We start from the raw sequence: 24,371 nt of genomic DNA, 5'->3' as shown, positions 1-24,371 counted from the left end.
ACTGCCTAATGTGACTGCAAAATCACGTGGCTATTGATCACATCAGGCAGTGTGTCCAGGACTCACACCAGTTAACAATAGGATGAAAAGTTTTGTTTGTTTCACATACATTGTTTACATTTTTTTTTTTTTTTTTTTAAATCACAGTCTATAATAAGATACTTGAAAGAGGGATTAGGACATGCATGCTCACAGTAATCTCACACATGCTAATTATAAAGTTACAGCTGTTCCAAATTCTCTGAACTGGAAAATGCAAGTACTCTTATGCAAGGAACTAGATTTGTGGCTAGATAGAAATTCAGAATGTTTCAGGTGTTTAAGGACATGGTTCTTTTTGGGAGGAAGAGACTTGAATATTCTAAGAAGGAAGTTAGATTCATGTTAAGAAAAGCACTCGTAGCAAACTACAACAAAGGAATTAGCTACAGAACAGTATCAAAGAAATATGGAATACCAAAGCCCACAATCAGCCTGCTCAGTTACTCTTGCTGTGTTTTAGACCTGTGGGTGGCAGTAATGACCTTTTTCTATTTTAAGAGTTTGCGCCAGGACATATTTTTAAACAAGACCAGTGGGTTCAATAAAAGAAATTATAAATTGATACTTAGTAACAGTAATTGGGATGTTACATTAGTACACCCATTATTATCCCACACTACATGTATGTCACACTTTTTGTTTAAATCTACCATGTTTTCAATTGTCATGAAACTTGCAAATGACCTTCTTTAGCACAGGTTATAGAATCTCAGGGTATACTTATGCTGTTTGTTGGTTCATCCAACTGGGTCGCTGTGGAAATCTAGCTTTGGTGTGCTAGGGAAGAAATAATTGGTATACTGTGTGTGTGTGTGTGTGTGTGTGTATATATATATATATATATATATATATATATATATACAGTACATAAAAAAAAACACTGAACTAACTGAATCATGAACTTCAGCATTCATTAGCACAATTCAAGATACAGAAGTAGGTAATGTTTTGCAATTACATTCAGTTCAATAACAGCACATTTATACAATAAGCTCTAAAACATTTCAAAATGTAATTGCTATATAATATTGTCTCTGGTGTTGAACACTTTTAATTATGTTTTTTATTCTACTTGGGTAGAACAAAACTTTCTTTAAAACAAGTTTCTTTTATTGAATTCAAATATTTAGTTTTAGGAAGCAGTCGCATTTTCAGTACAGTTAAGCAGCAACACTTCTTCCCAATCAGACAGACACCTCTATGTATCCCCAAAATCTGATATTCTCAATAACATAGCAGAGGATAATAATCAAACACTGCATTCCTTTGTTCTTTCATAACCAGGAATTTGAGACAAGCACAGTGAACATGTTGGAATTCAAGGTACTAAATCAACTGGTATTAACTTTATTTCCTTAAACAATTGTATTTAGTAAGCAGTATATTTAAAATCAAATTTAGTCTGCAGTTGAGTACAGCTCAGCACAGCAGTTACAGCATACCAAGCTGTGGGGGGTGGATAGCAATATGCTCAACATCCATAAGAGGAGAGGAAACACAATGCAGAAAGACCTCTGCGTAACCCACTCTCCCAATGGGTTTAATCATGAAAAACAAAAGTTAACCAACGCAATTCCCTTCTTGCAAAGGGGGTAAGCAAAGTGTGCTCCACAGATCTGTTATAAAACCTGTGCTTTACAAGTCTGTAGTTTTGGTGTTGTGGAACAGAATAGATTTTTTTTAATGGTTTTAAAATGTGTTTTTTTTTACAAACTGTAATGAAACATCTTTCTCTTTGAAAAAGCATCCCAACAAAATGGACTGATGGCTCTACAAAACCTTTATACAAAAAACAAATCTAAATTAATTACTCAAAGGTTACAAGGCAATCACAGAAACGCTCAAAACAGAGATTGAACAGCGGGTTGTATTCATAAAACTAATCTGCAAAGACGATGGAAAAGCATACAAAACTCTCCTAAAGGATTATAAAAGCTTAGTGTAAAAGCATGATAAGCCACAGGTAGGCAATTTAAATCATAGAAGTATTGTATGGTATGATGAAAAACGTGGTTCACGATGATAAAAACCAATTAAATGCACAGTACTTGTAAAGTTTGGAAAAAAAGAATGGGAAAATAACTGAAAATTTAACATGGCAAACTTTTTAAAGCTGTTTTGCATATAACAAAGGTATTAAAATTCCTTAAAGTTTCTGTGCTATTTTTTTTTAAAGGCTTGTTAGTGATGTATGAGAAGTGTTCGTATCTCATATCACTTTTCCCTATTCATATTTCAACTTCACTTTTACAGAGCGTGCATTTCTTGCTCGTATGAGTAAAAAAGGTATGAGCAGGAGCTTTTGCCGACACCATTATAAAATGATTCGAATACTGTCTACATGAAACCCTTGTAGAACCACTAGTAGAACACATGCAGCAGCAATGACGACACATTGAAATTAGAATAAACAATGCACAGGGATTCTGAAACTGGGTACTAATACATTACCATAGTACTGCATTGGATTCCCAATGTGTTATTCATACAATTATGATGTGTGAAATGATTACTAATGGCTGTGCTACCTTGTTCATGAGCACAGCACCATTACATTGGAATTGCATTGGCACAGCTTAAAATATGAATGACAGACCGATAGACCAGAGCTTAAGGATTACACCAGATACCATAAAGATAAATGAAGGTAATTATTAATACATGTGTACACGTTGTATTAGAGTGAATACAACAAATCTGTCCCGAATTGATCACTTGAAGGTCCTAATCTTAATGATTAATGACCCTGGATCCTAGACTGGGATTAGAGAGAGTTATGGCAATACTCTCCACAATACCGTTCTAACTTAAACAGACACTCAATTTATAAAATATATATATATATACTAAATATTAGAATATATATATATATATCTATTATATATACAAAATTTATAAATCTGTATTTGTATTTTTGCCAGTGCTTTTATAGGGATATGGTTCCACTTTTTTCATTTGTGCTCTTCCTGGTATATTACGTTGCTATGGATATTCTACTGCAGGAACATATTTACCGCAGGTGCCAAAAACAGAGAGCTTATGGAAAACAAGGGCAGCCTCTTACTTCTCAGGCTGCTGGGTAGACAGATGGAAGGAGGTGACATATAAGACTGGAGTGAAAAGAATAACAAGCCAATCTGTGAGGCATTAGAGAAAATGGAAAACATCTAAGCATGTAAACTTTATGCACTAACAGCCAGTTGAACAACACCATGGGGAAGTCAGACCAGGATACAACAAAATAAGGATGGACCAAACGTCTCGTGAGTGGGCCACATAAAGTCAGAAGACACAAAAAAAGCATATTACTTCAAAAGAAAACAACAAAATACTTCAAAAGCGTGGTTTTATATTCTGTCAATGTAATGATGTCATTCTCTGTATCTGTGACGTTTAATATGTTAGATTCATAAAATACAATAGCTTTTAGTATTGCATGTAAACTTACTTTTAAGTATGAAATATTTCACTAGGTGGAGACAAACTGACATTGAACTGAACAGACATCTGCCAACACATAGCTATGGAAAAATATGATACAAGCCCGTCCAGCCCCACAACACTAACAACGGGGTAAGATGATTGGATATAAAAACCTGAATAACCAAAACCATTGTTACAGTTGTGCCTGTACCTCCTGAGATAAATTTAATGTAACCCTTTACAAAATAGGAAGACTTGCTATGTGTAAGAAATGAACTGCAGAAAACAATCCTGAACTGAACCAGTTTGTATGGAGTTAAGCAATCTAGCAGCACTGCATAGGATGAAAGTTCAAAATAGTTGTGCAATATCATTTATAAGAAACAGTCTGTTATTACTTCACAAAAATATCAGTATTAAGATGTTAAGATAGGAATCATCTATTATTTATGTGGATGTTGTTTCCATCTGGCAAGACAGTCTGTCAGTCACAGACAGACACCCACCCTCTCTCTCTCTCTATCTCGGATTTCTACACTTATAACGAGGCGTCGCGTTCAGAGTTCTGCAGTACGCTGCGTGATCTGGCTTCAAGCATGTTAGCATAAGTGACTTTTTTCTTGCTGCAAGCATCCTCGAAACACAACGCTCACGCTGAAAGAAAACTTACGGCCCACTTTTGTAAGACGGAAGACGAAGAATCCTCCTTGCTAAACCAATACTTATGCACTGCTTACCATCAGTAGCAGAAAAAAAGTGCGCGGAGGAATAAAAAAAGCAACGGTGGGATTCCAGAGAGAGAGAGAGAGAGAGAGAGAAAAAGAAAAAGAGAGAGAAAGCAAGCAAGTAAGCCACAAACAAGTGTGGAGAGGAGAAACGGGAGTTTGTCCAGCGTGGAGGAATTGCTGATAAGATTTGGTATTTTAAATCAACATAAATTTGTTCACAGGAATAATGAGGAACGGTTGGATAATCGTTACGCTCGGTCTGGTGACCTTTGTATCAGGTGAAATGGTAAGTTTTCGTTGGCAAAAACTTCATATTAATAATGATGATATCGAGTTAAGGCAAGTTTTTAACAGTAGATGGACGTGGAGTAGGGTTGACACCTTTTCCACAAACCAAACCCAGTCGCGCTATCAAAAATGCAGTTTATTGTGTAATACAGTTTAACACAAAACACCATGTCTCGGTAAATCAATGTAACCATGAAGTATATACAGTACTGTGCTCTTTATTTCTAGCATTCAAATTTGCAATCAAACTCGATAACGAAATCTGTTCAGTTTTTAAGTAGTCTAAAATGACATGTAGATTAATGCAGTTTTCATTATTGTGCAATTTAATTTTATAAACTGATGGTTCAGTGATCTCATATAAATACTTCTGAAAATGTCGCTTATACAATTGTGTGTTACACGTAATAATAATAATAATAATAATAACCGATTTTTCAGAAATATTTATACACTTAAACTGAGGTTACACTTAAGCCGGTTGGTGATTCCCAGTCATTACATAAAGTAGTACTATTACTTTACCGTTAACAGAATGTGCCATTATGCTACATTAATTATTTTACTTAAATATGAAATCACGGAACATCATCATAACACATACATGCACAATAATGCAAATTGCATTCCTCTACCTGTAATTTTAGGCTACTTGAAAACTGAACAGAAATCGTCACGTACCTATATATTTGCTGTGCTTATTTTTGCACAGCATAGTCCTTACACTTAGTCTCTTAGTTTAACCGTTTGCCACTCACTAAAGCTGATTTTACAGGAACAGAAAACCGACACATGCCATTTACTGACGCTTCGTAGAATACAAAGATACTAAATTATATGATACTTTCCTACACCTAATATTTAATGTTCCTTTTTTAATTGCGAGGCTGTTTAACGAAATATGTTAAACGTTTATATACAAACATATAAATAATGTATATAATTCATATTGGTACTGTGTTTTTAAACAAATATATTGACAATTAATATTTTCTTAGTTTGTTACATGCAAGTCAGTTTTCTTAAAAGGAAAAAAAGAAACTTAGTCAAATCACGTCAAAGTGTGTTCGTTCACCCGCAGTGCACAGCCAGCAGGGGTCACAAATTCCAAGTATCTCTGGCTCTTATGATTGTATCTTTCAAGTTCCTGTTACCTGTAGGCATGAAGCGTGCCCTGTGGTTGCAAATATATAACATACTATTGTTTGCATTAGCCGCCATGGTTGTTTTGACCGCCAATATGTCGGCGTAGCCTCTGGGGTCACGTGACTGCAACTCTCAATTGGATTGTTTACATCACGTGGATATGTTTGTTGTCCCTCCCTCCTTAGCATTATTCAAATGCTAGGGAATGTACAGATCAGTACTAAACAATACATTTCTATAGTGGAAATCGTTTAAGCAACCAGTGCATCTCAAATACAATATTAAGTGCAGGTTGGTGTTTCTTATGCGTTTATAAAAAAAAACCCTGAAAACTTCCGTACGGGTGTAAAAACATACATTTATTATATGGCGCTTGGGAGCCCTCGGGCAACGAAAACAAATGCCTATGTCATGTATGTGATCAGTAATATAATGTAGATAATACTTAATATCCTTTTTGTTTTATTTGTTTTAAGGCAGATCTGATACCTCAATTGTTAGTGATGTAAGTGTACACCACAACACAAATTAAATCTGGAATTGGGCAAGCAAATCCAGTTTATAAACCACAGGTGAATTACAATGCCCAATGGGAACAGTTTTGCAGAGTTCTAAAATGTATTAGATCATGTTTGTCTGAGATGACAGCAGTTATAAATACAGTGACATTTCTTGAATTCTGTTGCATAAACAGCCAAAGTATATCAGGTTTAACAAGGAGATTAAATTAACTTTCTCCATATGTAACCATGTTGACATAAGAACAATGCATTGCTGGTCAATTATGTATATTGTACATTACTGTCACATAACAGTAGGTTTCACACTGTTAATTTGTGGATTGTCTTTTAAATCTCACAGTACTATTATATATTTGGTTATCAGTCATTTACTGTAACTATTCAAACTTCATTATTTGGCAGCCAGTTTTAGAAAACATTGTCCAAGTACAGTAGCTGATGCCTGCAGTGGTGGTCTAACGAGTATTTTGTGTTGAAACTAGGTCATGTTCTCAGAAACTGATCTTTCTGCAGAATGAGGTTTTGTGGGCTCAAAATGATGCCCTATTGCACAGGGAGGGCTGCAGCTTGTTGGGACACTATAATAAAAATACTTTAGAGTGATGGTCTTGTAAAAGTAAATGGAAACATCTTAATGTAGTATTTACCACCATTCTCATTTTGCAGTAGTGGTGGGATAAAGAAAAAAATAAAACAGACAATAGGTCTATACTGGTTACATGTGTATCCCAAATAATATAGTTTTAGAAACTACTGTGAATGTTAAGTAGAGCATGCAGAATGCTATTCTGTGGCAGTGCAGTTTTAGTCAGCTGTTCTTACTTTTCCACATTCAAAATATTGCCCCAACTAAAGTGAGTGGGAGTTGACTAAGACCCTACATTCAATGTCTAAGTATTTCATGGTTAATAACTCTTTGCTAAAATCATGTGGCATCCGACCCTGTGGTCCTCTTGTTTCAAAGCAGTCCATTTGCCACAATTGACAGAAAGCCGTGGCTATTCCATTGACTGTAAGTCTATAAGTTTGCCCTCTGAACATGTATACCCAATTTAATCCATGACAGTTGCTTGATAAAGTGATAGTGTATTCTCAGGACACTCTGGCTTACAGTTTTAAACATTAGCTAATGTAAATGAGACAGTGTTTGTCCGTGTGTTATGCAACTCTGGCATCTTTCCTTGTAATGTAGTGAGAATTAGAATCCAGTCACACTGTGCTGGAGGATCGCTGTCCATTCTTGTTGCCCCTCTTGGATTACTTCTGAATGTTGCACAACAACTGTTTTCTGAACTATAACCTAGATTGAATATGCCATGTAAAATATGTTGCATGTAGTAGGAAAATAATACAGAAGGGCCATTTTCATGGAATGGTCTAAAGCCATAAAGTTAAGGGACACTTCAACTTGTCAAAAAAAGAAGGAAGGACAAAGCTGCATAGGAATCCAGTATGAAGGTGGACGCCAACAAGATAAAGCCACCGCAAGGTTTTTATTCAATTTTCTTAGTGATCCCTGATGACTTTTCTGCATGACTAAACTCTTAAGAAACTGCAACTGTATCCATGTAGTGGCTTGGATATACTGTATTGTCTTCTGCAATGATTGCATATTGCTAACCTAAAAGAATCACACGTGCCTTTCAGAAGAATCTAGTATTTGAAATATTCTTATTTTGTGCAAGTATCCTTGCACTCTTGTAAGGGTTATCACAAATACTGATTCACATATAGCTAAATCAAGGGCCTGAAGTGTGGGTGTAAGAACACAATATTGCTCCCTGCAGTACAAGTATTTTCCCAAAGGAACTTATGACACTATCCTGGTATACATACATATATATTTTGTTAAATTTAGATTGCACAGTATAGCAAAATACTTTTCTATCCGGTATATGTACTGTATACATGATTTTTGTTTTTGATGTCTGAATGTCACGGGCCTTTTTATTATTTGCATAGTTCTCTTTAAATAGGCATGCTAAATGATGAGAACAAAACAAAACGAGCAAAGGTTTTATTCAACTGAATCTTTCCTTTTTTTTTTCTTCTTTATAATTAGTTTGACAAATGGACACAAAATATATTGAGGTTTGAAACATAAGAAGCAAAAATGTAGATCCTCGTTTGACTGCCTGCATTTTACATTAGTGTGCTTTTAGAATATTCCTTAAAAGGACATTTTAAATAGGCCTAAGATTTAGCTTCATGTTGGAAAAATAATCATTTGGGTCAGAAGCCTTTGTTTTTGTTTCTAAATCATGTGTAAATTTGGTGGTGGGTTAAATTGGAAAGTTTATAAATCAGTTTGGATGCTGCATACTGATTGTCTGCTGAGGGGTTTTAAACCATGCATAAATATAGTTTAATGCACGGTGGAACTTATACACATACTCTGGCTCTCTGTTACGAGTTTAATAAGTTTTTATTACTATTTATTGTGCCTTATTACTTGTTTTTTTCAATCATTTTTGCTATGTTTTTATCCGTGTTTTAATATTGTTTTAGCATACATGCAAACTGTCGCTGTATGGTCGGGACAGTCCCGATTTCCTAGCAAATGTCCTGCGTCTCGATGCATAGGAGGAAAGTCCCGATATTTATCCATAGAAAAAAATTAATTAATTTTGCACAGTAGAGTTAGTGAAAACCAGACCCTGCTCTCTTCGTGCAGCTGACACATCTGCTCATCACTAACTTACTGGTGTACAAAGGTAAGAAAGCTTCATTGTGTCTGTGTTTACTGTCATGCTCATCGTGCAGTGTTGAGTTGTGGAGATACGTCTCTTATAATATGGTAGTGATTTTTTTGTGTATGACCCCTCCCATGTGACCCCCTTCCCCTCCCCACTAAACAGTTTCCAAATGTTGGCAAATATGTTTTAGCTAGTTATCCCCTGTCGCGGCCTAGAGCATTGCAAAGCCTGCAACTAAATTTCGCCCTTCCCCCGGGTCTAGCACTTTCTCAGCTGCGTGTACTCTCGTTTTAACTAGCTTCAGGCATTTGAGGTCAGTAGCTGGACAGGACTGCAATTAATAAATAATAATATTCTGTTGTTGTATTTATTGTTGGAAATGTTGTTGGACTATTTTTTCTCTAAAGCGGAAGAATGTACACTAAAATTGTTCTTTTTTAAAAGAAAATATAAAAATAAGTTTGTTTTTCTGTGTATTATTGAGTCAGTTTTATAAGCAGGATAACACACTCCAGGGCTTGTGGGTTGTATTGATTTAACATACAGCTTTGTTGGTATGAAGGTACTGACTCTGCTTCGCTTCGTGCCTCCAACCCAACCACAGCCGTATGTTAATGCAACACAACCCACGCACTGTCGTGTGTTATCCCTTACACATCACCATATGGTAAAAAGTCAGTTCATTGTAAGTTTTCACTTTCATATTAATACGTTGTATATAAAGTAGCATACATAAAAATAAGTAGGATAAGATTGGAAAATGCTGTGCTTATTGTGTTAGTTATCCATGAGCTTGTATAAAACAAGTGATACAGTGTATTCAAGGATATTCACTTTTAAGATGCTCTGAAATTATTTTGGTATATTCCTTACAGGTTTTTTTTTTTAACTTTTTTATTTGAGGTACAGAGCAGATACTGTAATGTGTAGAGGAATCACATATTGTGACAGACCGTGGCCTTTGTACAATAATCTTCATAAGATATTGACTAGTGGAACATATCCAGATTATCTCCAAATTGACAGGCAGAGAGATGGTCACAAGGAGTGAACTTTTCTGTATATACACGGGTAATAGATTTAAAATAGATACTGGTTTGTGGTCTTTTCTTTGGGCTGCACCATATGGAAAGGTTAACTGTAAAATGTTGGTCTGGCTGACTAGTAGACTAATATAACCAATGCAGCTACAGTACTCCATTGTCTTTCCAGTAGTGCTTCAAAAGACAAGTCTTTCAATCAACTCTGCCATGCACTTTATAGCAAAGCATTAAATTAGATGGCAAAAACAAAACTGTCTGAAATTCTCACCTATGTTTTCAGAAACTGGCCAAACAGTGTAGTGGATTCATCACAATTTGAACTAATGATCAATAAAGAAACTTGTAAGCCATCCACTAGAATGGAAATTCCACTGTGATATTTGTGACTTTTCCCAGGCACTATAAAACCAATATGATGCGATTATATAGAGTGTTCGTGCTGTCAGCTAAAGGGTTGTTTACAGCCAGCTAGTTTAACAAGTGCAGTGTATGGACAATACATGACTTAAACAGCTGAGTACTGGCACTTCTTGTCCTAGTATCAATAATTCCTATTCATTTAATAGTGGGAAATTTTATTTTGCAACCAAGAGGTCAGAACTGGGTAAGGTCTGTCTCATACATCATTTGAGACCTCCCCCTACCCCCCACCAGGTCCAGTGAGCTGAAACTATTTGGGGAACACTAAATAAGATGGTAAGGGATCTTTGTTGGCTTCTGCTACATTATGTAAATGTGTTTACACTACACAAGGCCTCATGCATATTATAATCTATGGAACCAGAACATCAATAACACCCTTCGACGACAGACCAGATGTTGTGTACATAGAGATTTCTCTGTAAATAACATCAACGGTTATAAACACTAAACTGAAGAACATAAACCATTTGTATTTAATTGGAGAGAATGTTTTCAATAGCATTCCAGTGAAGCACTGGTTGAAAGTATTATTCAAGTCCAACATTTTTGATGATCTTGTAGTGGATGTCAAGCATTTGGCAAAGCATACATGCAACGCTGTAAACGTCTGAATATGTTAAAAGTTTTGCTGTGTTTTTAGATATCTAGTGGCATGCAGATTATTATCTCTTAGTACAGAACCAGCTGTCTAGGTTATGAACAGGAGGCCAGGTGTTGGTTTTTTTCCATCAGGGTGTGCTCTGGACCTGATTCAATTTCATTTTCCACTTGCAGGCTTCTATGTGTTTGTTTATAGGACCTAAACTGCTGGATGGCCTGATCAACTGATACAAGACCCTGTCAATAGCTTTGGGTTTAGGGAATTGAATGCTTTTGATGGATTGATATATAGGCATATTAACCATTTCTCACCACCCAAGCAATGTGTGCTTCCTGTATATAGTAGATAGTAGTCCACTCCATAACATGCTGAATGTTCCCCTTATCTACAAATTATATTTGAATAAATATAAGTTTTTCTTGTTTTAATCTTCAAAATATTTTTTAGAAATCAGTCCTTAAAAATAATTTTGTCAGAGTTTGTTTCCTGTTCTAAATTCTTATTAATCTGAACAAAATGTGAAGTACTGGATTCCACATCAGCACCTGTATGGAGAGAAACCTTGTGAACCCTCGGTTTCCAACATGCTGTGAATGACAAAACACAACCGAAGGAAATAGAGCCACGATCAGGACATTGTACAGATCTCTTGACTAGCTGCCGGATGACAAATCACAGCTCTGAATACTTATCGGAAATTTTAATAAAAGGCCAGACTTTGCAGTATGACTTGCAGTTCTGTTAGGCCTTGGCGTGGACTGCAGAAACTGAATATGCTGACCTATCTGAGCTGTGGTCTGATGTTCATTTTGATTGCTGTTGATTCGAGCTTAGAAGAGATTGTCATCCACACATAATAGCCTGTTCATTTTTTTGCCCCCATTTCATAAGGCTGTGTTTCAAGGTTTACTGCATCTAGTAAAGGCACTCTGCCCGGAGTGCAGGATGCACCCTATAGCTTAGAGATCGCCGGTTTGAATCCAAACTATGCCACTGCTGACCGTGGACGGGAGTTCCGAGGGGGTGGTGCATAATTGGCAAAGCACTGCCAGGGGGGGTAGGGGTTAGGTCAGCTTGGGAGTCCTTGGCTCGCAGCACAGCAGTGAACCCTATGGGTTGCCAGTCGCCTGCAGGCCAGCCTGTACACAGTTCAGAACTGTCTGGTCATTACACACTAAGTTCTGTATATGGCTGTACAGCGGGTTGCAGAGTGAAAAAAAAAAGCAGACGGCTGATGGCACCCGTTTAGGAGGAAAATTAGAAAGAATAAAAATATTGTTCAAAAAAATTAATCAGAACTAAAGATGATGACACATCTGCTTGTATTGAAAATGTGTCTGTCAGTCTCTCTCTCTCTCTCTCTCTCTCTCTCTCTCCAGAGTTTTTCTGATGTGCTTTGGAATTTTTATTGTTTCTTTTGAAACATTGCATTCTTTTTTTTTTCTCAGTTGTATCGTCCATTTTTTTTGTCACTTTCTTGAGGACCGATGGGCTATAGTCAATTATATATATTATTTTCTTTTCAATTTGAGTGGCCTGTGTACAAATAATTTGTATATTGTGCCTGACTTATATTTTCTGTACTGTTGTTGGATTATAATATGCTGTAGCCTGGTTTCCAGAGCATGTTTTTTTTTTTTATAAATGAAAGAAGGCACCCTGTGAGAGGGTTTTGTTGTGGCTACAGAACTTTAAATGTCTTAAACACCTGCATTGTGTAGAGCTGATAGATGAGGCTTGGTAAAGAAGAGTCTCTCTGAACATAGTGTGTGTCGCTGTTCAGAATCTTGCATGTGTTTTTGTACCTTAACAGCCTGTGCTGTTACTTCTTGGTTTACATTTCTTGCCTATTAAATAAAGCTCTGTATAGAGTATACCCTCTTTCCCTGTGACCTTCAATCTTAGGATAGTTAAGAAATGATAAGGATAAAGGGTGTTAAAGTACAACTATTAAATTAAATTGGTCACATATCTGTTTTCTCCTGCAAACTTAAATGTATGTCAAGCACTAGGGGTGTTACGATTCCTTTTGGGTCTTGTTTGGGGGGGGGGGGGGGGGGGGGGGGGGGGGGGGGGGGGGGGGGGGGGGGTGGGGGGGGGGGGGGGGGGTGTGGGGGGGGTGGGGGGGGGGGGGGGGGGGGGGGGGGGGGGGGGGGGGGGGGGGGGGGGGGGGTGGGGGGGGGGGGGGGGGGGGGGGGGGGGGGGGGGGGGGGAATTTTTGTCTTAAAATGGCCCCTCATTAAATGAACGTTTGATCTTGTTACTGGATGCATCATACAAGTAACTCATCAGGACTATTGTGTGTGTGTATCGCGATACATATCGTATCACTGCCTGCATATCGTGACATGCTTATTGTCATGGCATTAGTGCTTTTCACTTGCTGAAAAGCACAAAATGTTTGCTGTGTATAAACATTTATAATATAGAAATACATACACGTTCACATTTGACTTAATTTAGTCCAGTAGTGGAATTTGAACAGACTATGGCTGTGTACAGTACAAGGACACTATGGCCCTAAGGCTTAGCTCTTCCTTTATAATAAAAATAAAGTTTGCTGGATTTATCTATCCTCTTCTCTACTGAAGGTATTCTTATACACCCACATTGTGTACAGTACTGTACATGTTTTTTTCTATCCAGTAAAATAAATAACACAAATTAAAAATATCCAGGGCTTGAATGTCAGCGCGGGATTGCGGGAATTGTGCATTTTCCAGGTTTCTCCCGCATATGTGCAGCTTACAGTGTGGGAAAATCCTGCAGAGATATTTAGACATCAAGCTACTGTATTTTTCACTCAATTTAGAATGCCTGAAACGCTCCAGCAAGCTCTAAAGAAATGGGTGTCAGAGAACTTTATTCTCTCGTACGTGATTCTCGGCCGCTATCTTTAAGGATTATAGAAACTCAGTACACTGCAGTACTCATCATGTGACAGAGTTTAGTTCTGAGTGTATTGCTCCGTCATTGTAGCAGCTAGATTGAAAGGGGCAGTATCGTTGGAAAGCTTAGAAGCTCAGGGACTGGCAAAAGCAGCTGTTGGGTCTCCTGAAAGCAGCTTATTTTAAAGCAATACCAGTGTGAATTATGATGCAGTAAAATAGTTTTTTTTTTATATGCAAAAGTGCCTTTTCTTTTGCCATTTTCAACACAGAAACTGACCGCCCAAATGTTTTGATCATTGTTTTTACTCAAGGATGTGTTCTAAAAGAAGTAAAAGTAAATGTTGAGTGATTAAAATAAGTATGTTCTATGCTTTCTGTTTAAACCCAGAGCTTTAAAGGTTTGTTACCGTGTGCTAGCAGAGTAGTGTTCGGCATCTAGACCCTGGGGATGTATTTGTGGCTTGTGGTAGGAGGCCAATTACTCATTCATCTTAACAATGTGGTTATGCTTTTGACTTGAGTCTTTTATATGCTTTAGTAAACCTGTAGAATAGAGGTCTTGGCTTCAGTAATAACAGCTTCTCATTTAAAGGGGTTGATTACTTGTTACCTTTCTGAAAGACTTGTAATTAATCACTGAGAAGTCTTTCATCCATTGCGAGATTTGTCTCCGGCTAGAATTGTTTCTTCATCTGCAGCTTTGTGGTTGCCATTACTGGTGATTAAGTTATGCCTGTTATTTGTTTATTGGTCTGTTCTACTTACTTTTAATTGAAAGTAAAATATTTGAGTGCAAATGCATTATGCAATATAGAAATCGTACGGTACCTCAAGCTGTGCTCTTCTTTTTTTGGGGTGGTCCTGTAGACCCTTTTGATCCAGTCCAGTACTAATACTAAAGTAAGGAAGAGTGAAAACTGAAAACCATGCCTGCCTGTGTGCTGATTTCTTTTTGCGTAATGGGATAAGAATTTCCCACCTGCTGCTGATGCCTGGGGTTGGAATTTCTTCTTTACACTAGCTGTCACTTTGAGCGTAGATGGAGATGTGGATATCCCAGTTCCCTCTCTCTCTTACAGCATCTTGGCACCGAAACTCCCCAAGCACAAATCCTCTTAAGGGGGATGTGAATTAAATTGCTTCACAGTGATTGAAATGGATCAGCCACTGAACCGATGAAATTAGTTTCTGCTGGTCTGATTCTGTGAGTAAGACCCCGTTTTTAGTGCAGAGACAAGAGTTCAGGGTTTCAGCAGTCCTTGACTATTTATCTACCAACATTCCCGTTTTTGACAAACAAATGATTTTCGCTTCTTGTGTTTGAATAATCTGGTGATGATAATGAATTGGAATTTTAAAAAAATGATCAGCTTCCTTCCTTTTAACTGGATTACAATTGTGATTATAATCGGAGATTGGTGGCAAAAGTGAATAATACATATTCCTCGAATAGAGGAAGGCCAGTATGTTCTTATTAACTCAATCCGATGACCAGTAAATTTATCCTGGTATAATGTGTTGGCACACAATTTTTGCTAAATATTTTGTTCTCAATTCTTTTTGAAAAGAACATTGAAGTCCTGCTTGATTTAAATGTGACAATGCATGGTTTCTGAACTGGGTGACACAGTAGGAAAGGATGCCACAAACAGGAAAAAATTCCAATGGCCTACTCTAAAGGAACCAAAATAAAATGAATACATAAATAAATAATATTGCATTGAAAGAAACAGTAAAATTCATGCTATACCGGCATACGGTAGTTCCTCGCTAAGCAGACATGTCATCTGGAGACAACCAGGTTGTCTGAAATAATGAGGTGCCTGTTTAAAAAATAAATACATAAATAAAATAAACAATAATAATAATAATAATAAATTAATTTAAAATAATGTAAAAAATATAATTCTGTAAAATAGGCCTATACAGTACAGTAGTACAATTGCCTATAGGCTGAAATAATACCAGTAACCCTAAATAAATAATGCTGCTGCATTCTCTGTACACATTACTGTGCAATGCAGAAATAATAAAATAGCCGTATCCTATAGTACACAAATGGGAGCTGTCATCCACGGTCAGCAATAGAATAGTCTGGACTCAAACCAGCGACCTCCACAATATAGGGTGCATCCTGCGCTCCACGCAGAGTGCCTTTACTGGATGCACCGCTCAGGAGCCCCCCTGCTAGTTAAATTATTTGACAAATATTTCGATGAGAGGTATTTCAGTGTCATATTTTCAGTTTAGGGTAATGTATAAGATCCCTGAACAATAGAGAAATGTAGACAGCATGAAGGAGGGGACAGCTTTGTTCCAACACAACAGATTCATTTGAAATCTGTTAAAACTGCATGATAGTAGTTGAAATGGTTTAATAGGCACAGTTGACCAAAAAATAAATGAAACCATTAGGTTTTCACTAGAGGAGAAAATGGAGTTCATTATCCTTTCACAGTATTAAATAGTACTGATCCTAGTAGAGTCCCCAAAGCTAAGAAGACAGGAGTGGTGGATTAAGCGTAGTTAAGAGATCAATTATCAGTGTCTGTGATTCCCGCCTGCAGATTACAATCTTGTGTCCTGAAGAAACTGCACATGCTGTTGGTATACAAGATGAATAACAAGCAGTGCTCTTTGCTCTGTGTCTCACCTCACAATGTACTATTTGCTTTTATGATCTTTGAAAATAATAATAATAATAATAATAATAATAATAATAATAATAATAAAGATTAATAATCAGGTGGTATATCTGGGCAACAACGCTTAATGTGCTGGAAAGCGCCCAAAAAAAGTGTGTTGCAGAAATTAAATAGATATTTGTATTTACAACAGACTATGAGAGTTTTGAATTGTTTGTTTGACAAATCTCTACAGCTGTTGTAACCTTGTGTACTTGTATCGGGAATGCATTAATTTAAACAGAGCCTTTTATTATTACACAAAAACAAATGTAATTATTTACATACGTGTATAAACCCATGGATTAGGCAGTGTGGGGCTGTTGTGTGGAATGCAGTGAGAGTTGAGGTAGGATCTCAGTCAGTCAAGGTGCTTTGACGAATGTATAGAACTGTGTTATAGTGTTTTATATTTAGGGCAACATATTTTTACAGTGGCATATTTGCATTTTGTAGTTTTGTTTTTGTAAAATTAATGTGTAGTGAACAATAGTAAAGTAAAGCTCCTGTGGCATTTCCTGCTACCACCTTTGACATGCATTCATAAAATGATTACTATGAGTGTTTTATTTTGTTTAACAAAGACATGTTGGAGGATGGGATGGATATTATGGCTCATGTTTAAACATTCCTATAATACATTGAAAAAGCACTCTAGTTGTTTTCAAATTACATGTCACATTACCTTATAACCAATTTAAAAGCTGTCCAATTAAGTTATCTTAAATTATTTTACGTTTGTGGAGTGATGGTACACTAGCTTGCCAAGAAGCAGTTAAACAATGCTGAACATTAATAATCAGACTTGCAGTAATTATTGTCACCCTCTCTTTCTCAAGACTATTTAGCAGACATGGTCATTGTCAAAATAAGCACACATGCGATTGGAAAGGATTCAGGACTCTTCAGGAGAAGATTTTGTTGCACAGAGACTTGCAGGACAGTATCAGGTGTATTTTCAGCCTACTGTAAAATATAAGCAGCTGTTCTGAAAAAGTTTCAAACAACTTTCAGGCTTCCTCTCAGTTGCCATTATAGGTGCAGACAGCTATTTGTTTAAAACCACAATAAAATGTTGATGTGCTTTTAAACTAATGTAGCAGATTCCCTCAGTCAGCCTCCCTCCCCTTTCCTGCACAGCACCTGTGTATATCAAGGGATTGTGCGAATACCATACGTTCCACCTCCGTGAAAGGGCTGTATTCATTGTCTGATGCTGTTTCCCTGTCACATGAGACAAGGGTACTGTTCTGTATGGCACACAGCATTATTCAAAGGTACTGTTCTGTATTCAACACACTGAATTATTGATTTCCATATGATGAAAAAAACGGCTGCCACAAATTAAAGTAATTTGGTGAAAAAATCTCAAAAGTATTTCATGCATCAGTTTATAATAGTTAAATGTTTTTGGTTTTTTTTAAGTGTGTAAGAAGGTTAGAAATCTTGGTTTATTTTTGGTCTTTTTTTTCTACTTGCTGTAAGATTAAGCTTTGTGATTCATTTTTCATTTCAGTTATTTCTGAAGCCTTTTTCTGGTTGGATTGAGTTTTGCAGAATGCATTACAAATGATTTGCACAGCTACATTTCCAGCAGATTGTAGGCTGAATTAAAGTACAATTGGACGAGAATACAAAATGGTGTCCTCATTTAAACTGTAGCTTGGGAAAGGAGGAATTTGGTCGACCTATAGTACAAGTATTCTTATCCAAATGTGGTTGATTACTTTATCTGCAATTTGAAGCAAGATACAGTATTTCTATATATTCTGTAATATTCTAATATTAAGCTGAATCTTTTCATTGCTTTTGACACGAAGTTATTTGTCATTTTACATTTTAGAAGATCACATTGCATGCAAGAAGGACAAGCATTGCTTATTTGTTATTTTAGAAATACCTTAATTTTTAGATATAGCCGCTCACCGGTGTAAGAAGCACTGCGATGCATTCCACGCATTGTTTGTCATTCCTGTAATGAGTTTGTTGTATTACACACTCCCATGGATAACACAGGCTGTGTGAGACCCTGGTATTGGGTCTTAACACTGCATTCCTCTGCATACAGTACTTGGCATGACAGTATGCTACTAACTGTGCCCCAGCGCAAGAAAAAGATCAAGTTTAGTCTGCACCACACTGGGGAACTTAGCTTTTTAGACTTTGTTCAACTATGTTTGAAAATTATTTATCTTAAAAAAAAAAAAAAAAAAAAAAATCCTGTTTGAAATAAATAAATAGTAAGCCTATAATCAAACTTTAAAGAAATGAAATAAACTTTGATTTAATGTGAAATATAGTTGTTGAATTTTATGTTAACTTTAAGAAATGTGTCATACCAGTTGTTAATAACACTCACTATACAGCTTCTAACATTTGCAAACTTTAAGACTGCATCAAGGGGCTTCCTAGAAGCGCATCCGGTAAAGGCGCACCGCATGGAGTGCAGGATGCCCCCTATAGCCTGGACGTCACCGGTTCGAGTCCAGGCTATTCCACTGCCCACTGTGGGGTGATGCGCAATTGGCTGAGCACTTCCCAGGGGGTAGCGTTTAGGTCAGCCAGGGTGTCCTTGGCTCAAAAAACTGTGGTGCTATTTTGTGTGTACAGTAATCAAAACGTGAATGCAGTTTTCTGTCTAATGTACAGTACCTTTTCATCACTATTATGGTCTGTACTCTAAAAGTCATTGTAACAATATGAAAGACTAGTGACCACTAGGGTCTAAGTTTGTTTTGGGAGAAAAGCCTAGCAAGTTTGTAACCAGGCACACCCCAAAAAATAAAGAACCACCATTACTCCTCTAGTATTTCACAATCCACTGCATAAGGAAGGTTTAACTGATCCAAAGAAATTTGATTGACTGATCACCCAGGAAACGGGGTGATCTGCTTGTAAACATCAGCAACGTGCTTAAGTTACACACGAGTATGGAACTGTGCACGCGACTCCTGTGCAAATCAAACAAATCCTAGATAACACGCTTTGATGCATTCCGATCACCCCTCTTCATCATCCTCAACAATATGTAAATGAATACGCGTTATACGAAAACTACAGTATTAGTTAATGTGTTTTTCCGAGGTGGGGTCTTGCTACATTATAGCTTTGATGTTCCCTGTATACCATTTGAAAACACACGTGAAACATGGGTGAAGATGTTTGTGGTAGAGGTACTGTAATTCATCCTTACTGTTGTGTTTGCCAGCAAGATAGTTGACATGTATGAAAAACTGAAACTCAAAAGCAAAAAAGTCGGTGTTGCATCATCTGCTGTACTAATGAATTTCAGTCATACGTTTATAGTAATCGAAAATGTTTATTTTATTTATTTGATATGCTGTCCGTTGAGTTTTTATTTATTTTTTGTGTACTCGGTTGGTCTGTCTGTCATACTATAAATGGTAAACACAATAACTGGTGTTTAACATAGCCTCACAGAGACATTTGCATTGCATTTGGATATACTCCAAGAAACTTGTTCATTTTTATAGGTTAAAAATATGTGTCAAGTCCAAGATTGAGAACCCTTCCATTTGTATGTGCACTGGATTTCTGTAAATAATAGTTGTCCTTTCTATACTAGTGGCAACTTCCGTGGTTCGTATCATAACAATTATATTCCCATTTTAGTTATGGTTGCACTCATGCTTCAATCAGTTTGTATCCTGTCTCACAGATGCCCACGCTTCTCTTCAGATCTTTTTCTTAAAGAGTAACTGTAGAAACAGTCATTTTTAATGCTGGGTGAACCCCTAGGAGGTGAAAAGGGACATTCAAAATAAATAAAAACATTGAAAGAGGAAATGGGCAGAAAACAACCAAGAATAAATAGTTCATACTGTAAATATCCAGGAGGCACTCGACACCATGTGTGTTGAAAGAGTACAAGCTGAGTAGGCCTTGAGGTTGCATTAACCCTTTGCTGCCCTGGGTATGTTTCCATACTTATTTAATGTCTATTTTAGTGCACTGCAAGAAGCTGTGTGATGCTTTTGGTTGCTGCCAATGGGGAGATGCTTTTTACTGATAGCACAGTCATGGCCAGTGCTTTAAAGATTCTACTGCTGTGGCTCCAAAAGAATAACAAAATATGAACATGTAATTCAAAAACTAAGATAACAATTATTTGATCAAACACATATTTTCATCAAACTAACTGTATAACTAGTTGCAAAAATACCATATAGGCCGATGTCTCTTTCGGCGGAAAGCTATAATTAAGTACAGAAATATACACTGCAACCTGTCTGGCATTATTTCTGGATCAGCTGTTAAGTTTCAAAATAAACCCCTTTATTTTGCACAGCTCAGTTTCTGTAGGCTGTAAATTGAGCATTCTGTGTGAAAAAAATAAAATACATACAAATAAAGAAATTGCACTGTGGAAGATCTGGAGTACTTGGGGTTTTGATGAATTGGTACTTTGCCAGCTGGCAGCTTCACACATCCTAAACCAAGACATTCAGATGCAGTTTTGAAGCATGCTCCTAATTAGTTCATTTGTTTTATTTTTTTTTTTTTTATATATCATTCCAAATCTTATGGAGCAGATTTTATCGGAATGCTTTCTGCTAAATGCTGTATAGTAAGTACTTCCCAGTATATAGTGTTTCACGTAGCGTTTAGAGTTTCGACAGTATCAAAAGAATCGGAGACAGTCCAGGAATGTGGCAACACCTAGCTCAATATGAGAGATGAAGCTGGACAGATACAATTGTACATGCAGGAAATAGAAAGGGGTTGTATGAATGCACCCAAGATGTAATATTCTGCTTGTATATTCCTATTGTTTAAAAAGAATTACCGTGCCTGGACATGCATGGCAAAGAATATTCTGTTGTACTGCACTTCATTTACTTTGAAAATGATTCTTGTCTATTGTACCACTTGTCTGGCACAGTTTAATTGTCAACAAACGTGTACAGTAATTGCATCAGTCAACAAACCTGTTACGTGCTGTACAGTAGTTCTCATTGTGGAGGTCTTGTTTTTAAAGGTACTAGAGGATCCTTATATCCCTATATTTCTTCCCTTTTGGTCTCTTGTTCAGGAAGTTATTTTTAAAGGAGATAATTATAGAGAAGGGCTATGGCTGTCATAATGGAAATCCTTTGAATTGAAAAACAGTCCTCTTGGCACATATTGGATAACTCAAAGGGCAAAAGAAACGAGACTGAAAGTTGTGGTCACTGAAGATGCATGCTGATCATTCTGTTATCACCCAAGTAGCTTTCAGGGTTCTGAGAAGCCAACAGGGGAGTCGTGTTTAGTTTTGAATGGTTCCTAACTGCTGGATGAGTTGGGACACAAAACTTTGTTATAATTTAACACATTTTTGAAATGGTAACATATACACTGCTGTGCATAAAGTCTTAGACATCAACAATTTACTTAAAGCCTCCACTAGTGTTTTCTACTATTATAACAACCCTGACTTGCATAAAGAAGGAAAAAAATTGAGTGAAATAGCTCGCATCACTCGATTTTCAAGGTGGTATTCAAAGCATAATCAACAAGTACAGAGAAACATCATCTGTAGTTTACAAACCCAGGACTGGAAGACCTAAAAAGCTGTCTAACAAGGATGAACAGTACTTGAAGATAATATCCTTAAGGAATAGAAAGAAGACAAGCATTGAATTGACAACAGAACTGGCAGAAGGAACAGGTGTCGTTGTCCATCAAATCAGCAGTACACGGGTCACTCTTGATACCAGGACATAAAGGGTGTGTTACAGTAAGAATACCTCTCTTAAGAAAGGGGAACAAGACTAAAAGGCTAAAATATGCACAGTAACAGATAAATTGGACTATGGAACAATGGTCAAAGGTGCTTTGGCCTGGTGATGGATGGACAACGACACCTGTACCTTCTGCCAGTTCTGTTGTTAATTCAATGCTTGTCGTCTTTCTGTTCCTTAAGCATATCATCTTCAAATATTGCTCATCCTTGTTAGACAGCTTTTTGGATGTTCCAGCCCCGGTTTTGTCAATTACAGATGTTTTTTTCTTTGTGTTGATTATGCTTCGGATACCACTCCTTGAAAATCGAGTGATGCAAGCTGTTACACTCAATGTTTTTCCTTCTTTATCCAAGTCAAGGTTGTTATAATAGTTGAAAACACTAGTGGAGGCTTTGAGTAAATTGTTGATGCTCATAATGCATCAGAGTAGAAACATGCAACATGTCTAAGATTTTGCACAGCAGTGTACATAAACCTTTAACCCTTTGCAGTCCTGTAACGCGCGTCGGGTCCAATTTATTTTCACATGTGCTGTTTAAAGTATTTTCACAATAAAACAGGTTTAAAAGGCTCTGCGTATCAACAGGGCACTCAGTACTGCATCTCCAGCCCTGCCCCACCCCTTGTTCGCTGTATTTATCACATACCTCTTCATAGTCGTGCATACTGATAAATCATCTCCTGATCACTCGTTTTATCACAAAACCCCTCAATAATGCGATCCAAGTTATTATTTTATAACTATAACATCTAAAAAAGCTCTGCAAATGTCTGTGATATTCTTTGAGGGCTGGATGCGGAAGCAGCTATCGTGTTTGTTTGTGTCTGTGTTGTCTCTGTGGCGCAGGAGCTATGTGTATTGCTCAGATCCTCCCCCTTTTTTTTTGGCTCCTATCAGTCTCACTTGGCCATTGAAAGGTTTTCTTGGCTTTTTCCGGAGAAAAAACGACTGGCGACCTGTGCTTGACATCTTTTTGATAATGTCGGACAGTGTCCGACATCGGACCGGAAAGGGAAAATTGTCATGTCGGACTTGGTCCAACATAGGACCACCAAGGGTTAATGTCTGTAAAATGAAAATAATGTAGTGTAGTAATCTCCCTGTTGCTTTCAACTGGCTTCTCTAAAACTGTTTATAGATTTGATTGGGTCATTGCTGTAAAAATAATGATTTATATAAAATACCATCTTTTGTTAGGTGTGTTTTTGGGATGTTACTCAGGAAGAAATCAAACTGATATTTCCTTTCAGAATGTAATCATTGCAACCACTGAAAGGCCTGGTCTGAAACTTGAGTACAATGGGCCTGTTGTGAAGCAGCTGGGCTTGGGAATGTGGCGCTCGCCTTTCAGAAATGTCAGACTGCATAGTTTGTTTTGGAGTTCTAGATGTTATTTATCGTACATTGTGTGAGCGCTCAGGATTATGCCCAACGGGTCCAGACTGTGCCATAATATTTGGCTTAAAAAGAAAGGGGTGGGACTCATAACGCTGTTATGTTTTGTCTTTTAATCTTGCTCCAGCGTGGTGCGGCGTTTTATTTATAACACAAAAATAAATAAAATATTTGAACAAAAAACACTTGCTCAGAGCGAAAAAATAAACAAAATAAATCTCGAACACAAAATAAACGCTAAGGTCAGGCTGAGCAACTGCCTTCACTGCTCCTTAGTTCTTTTAATCTCTCTTCTCTCGCTCGTTCCCGTTCCGCCTCTCAAGCACCCCACCCTGATTAATCGCTTAATTCGGGAGATGGCCACCTTCTGCACAAGGTTTTTTTTTTTTTAATTAATGTGGACGGGCTGCAACATAAATACAAAAACAAAATACAGCCACTCCGGCAAAACAATAACACAGCATTTTTACATATAACAAATAAATCATAATACAAACGCAAAATACATAATAACACGATACAGGGGCGGAGGGGGAGACCCCGCTCTAAAAATAAACAAACACATGTACACCGTAGCGCTTCCCTACCACCCTGTTACACCGGTCAAAAGCCCTTTCCTGGTCCAATGAAATCAAACCAGTATTCAATCCAAATAGCTTTGAGACTGCCATTACATTGCACATTAAAAATATGTTGTCAAAGACTGACCTGCCAGGCACACAGTATGTCTGGTCCGATTTGT

At 37.2% G+C, this 24,371-nt stretch overlaps 1 protein-coding gene across 1 annotated transcript in view; it reads left to right on the top strand.

The window, feature by feature from the left end:
- The first annotated feature begins 4,251 nt into the window (after window positions 1–4,251).
- Window positions 4,252–24,371, top strand: part of LOC121314959 (syndecan-2-like) — a 32,832-nt gene continuing 12,712 nt past the window's right edge. The window contains exon 1 of the mRNA XM_041248759.1: window positions 4,252–4,479. Within this exon, the coding sequence (XP_041104693.1) occupies window positions 4,420–4,479 (60 nt within the window). The 5' untranslated portion in view covers window positions 4,252–4,419. The remainder of the gene's footprint in view (window positions 4,480–24,371) is intronic.

Source organism: Polyodon spathula, chromosome 4, assembly GCF_017654505.1.
Source record: "Polyodon spathula isolate WHYD16114869_AA chromosome 4, ASM1765450v1, whole genome shotgun sequence".
NCBI lineage: Eukaryota > Metazoa > Chordata > Actinopteri > Acipenseriformes > Polyodontidae > Polyodon > Polyodon spathula.
Note: the sequence above shows the minus strand (reverse complement) of the source record. Positions and strands in the feature narration are given on the sequence as shown.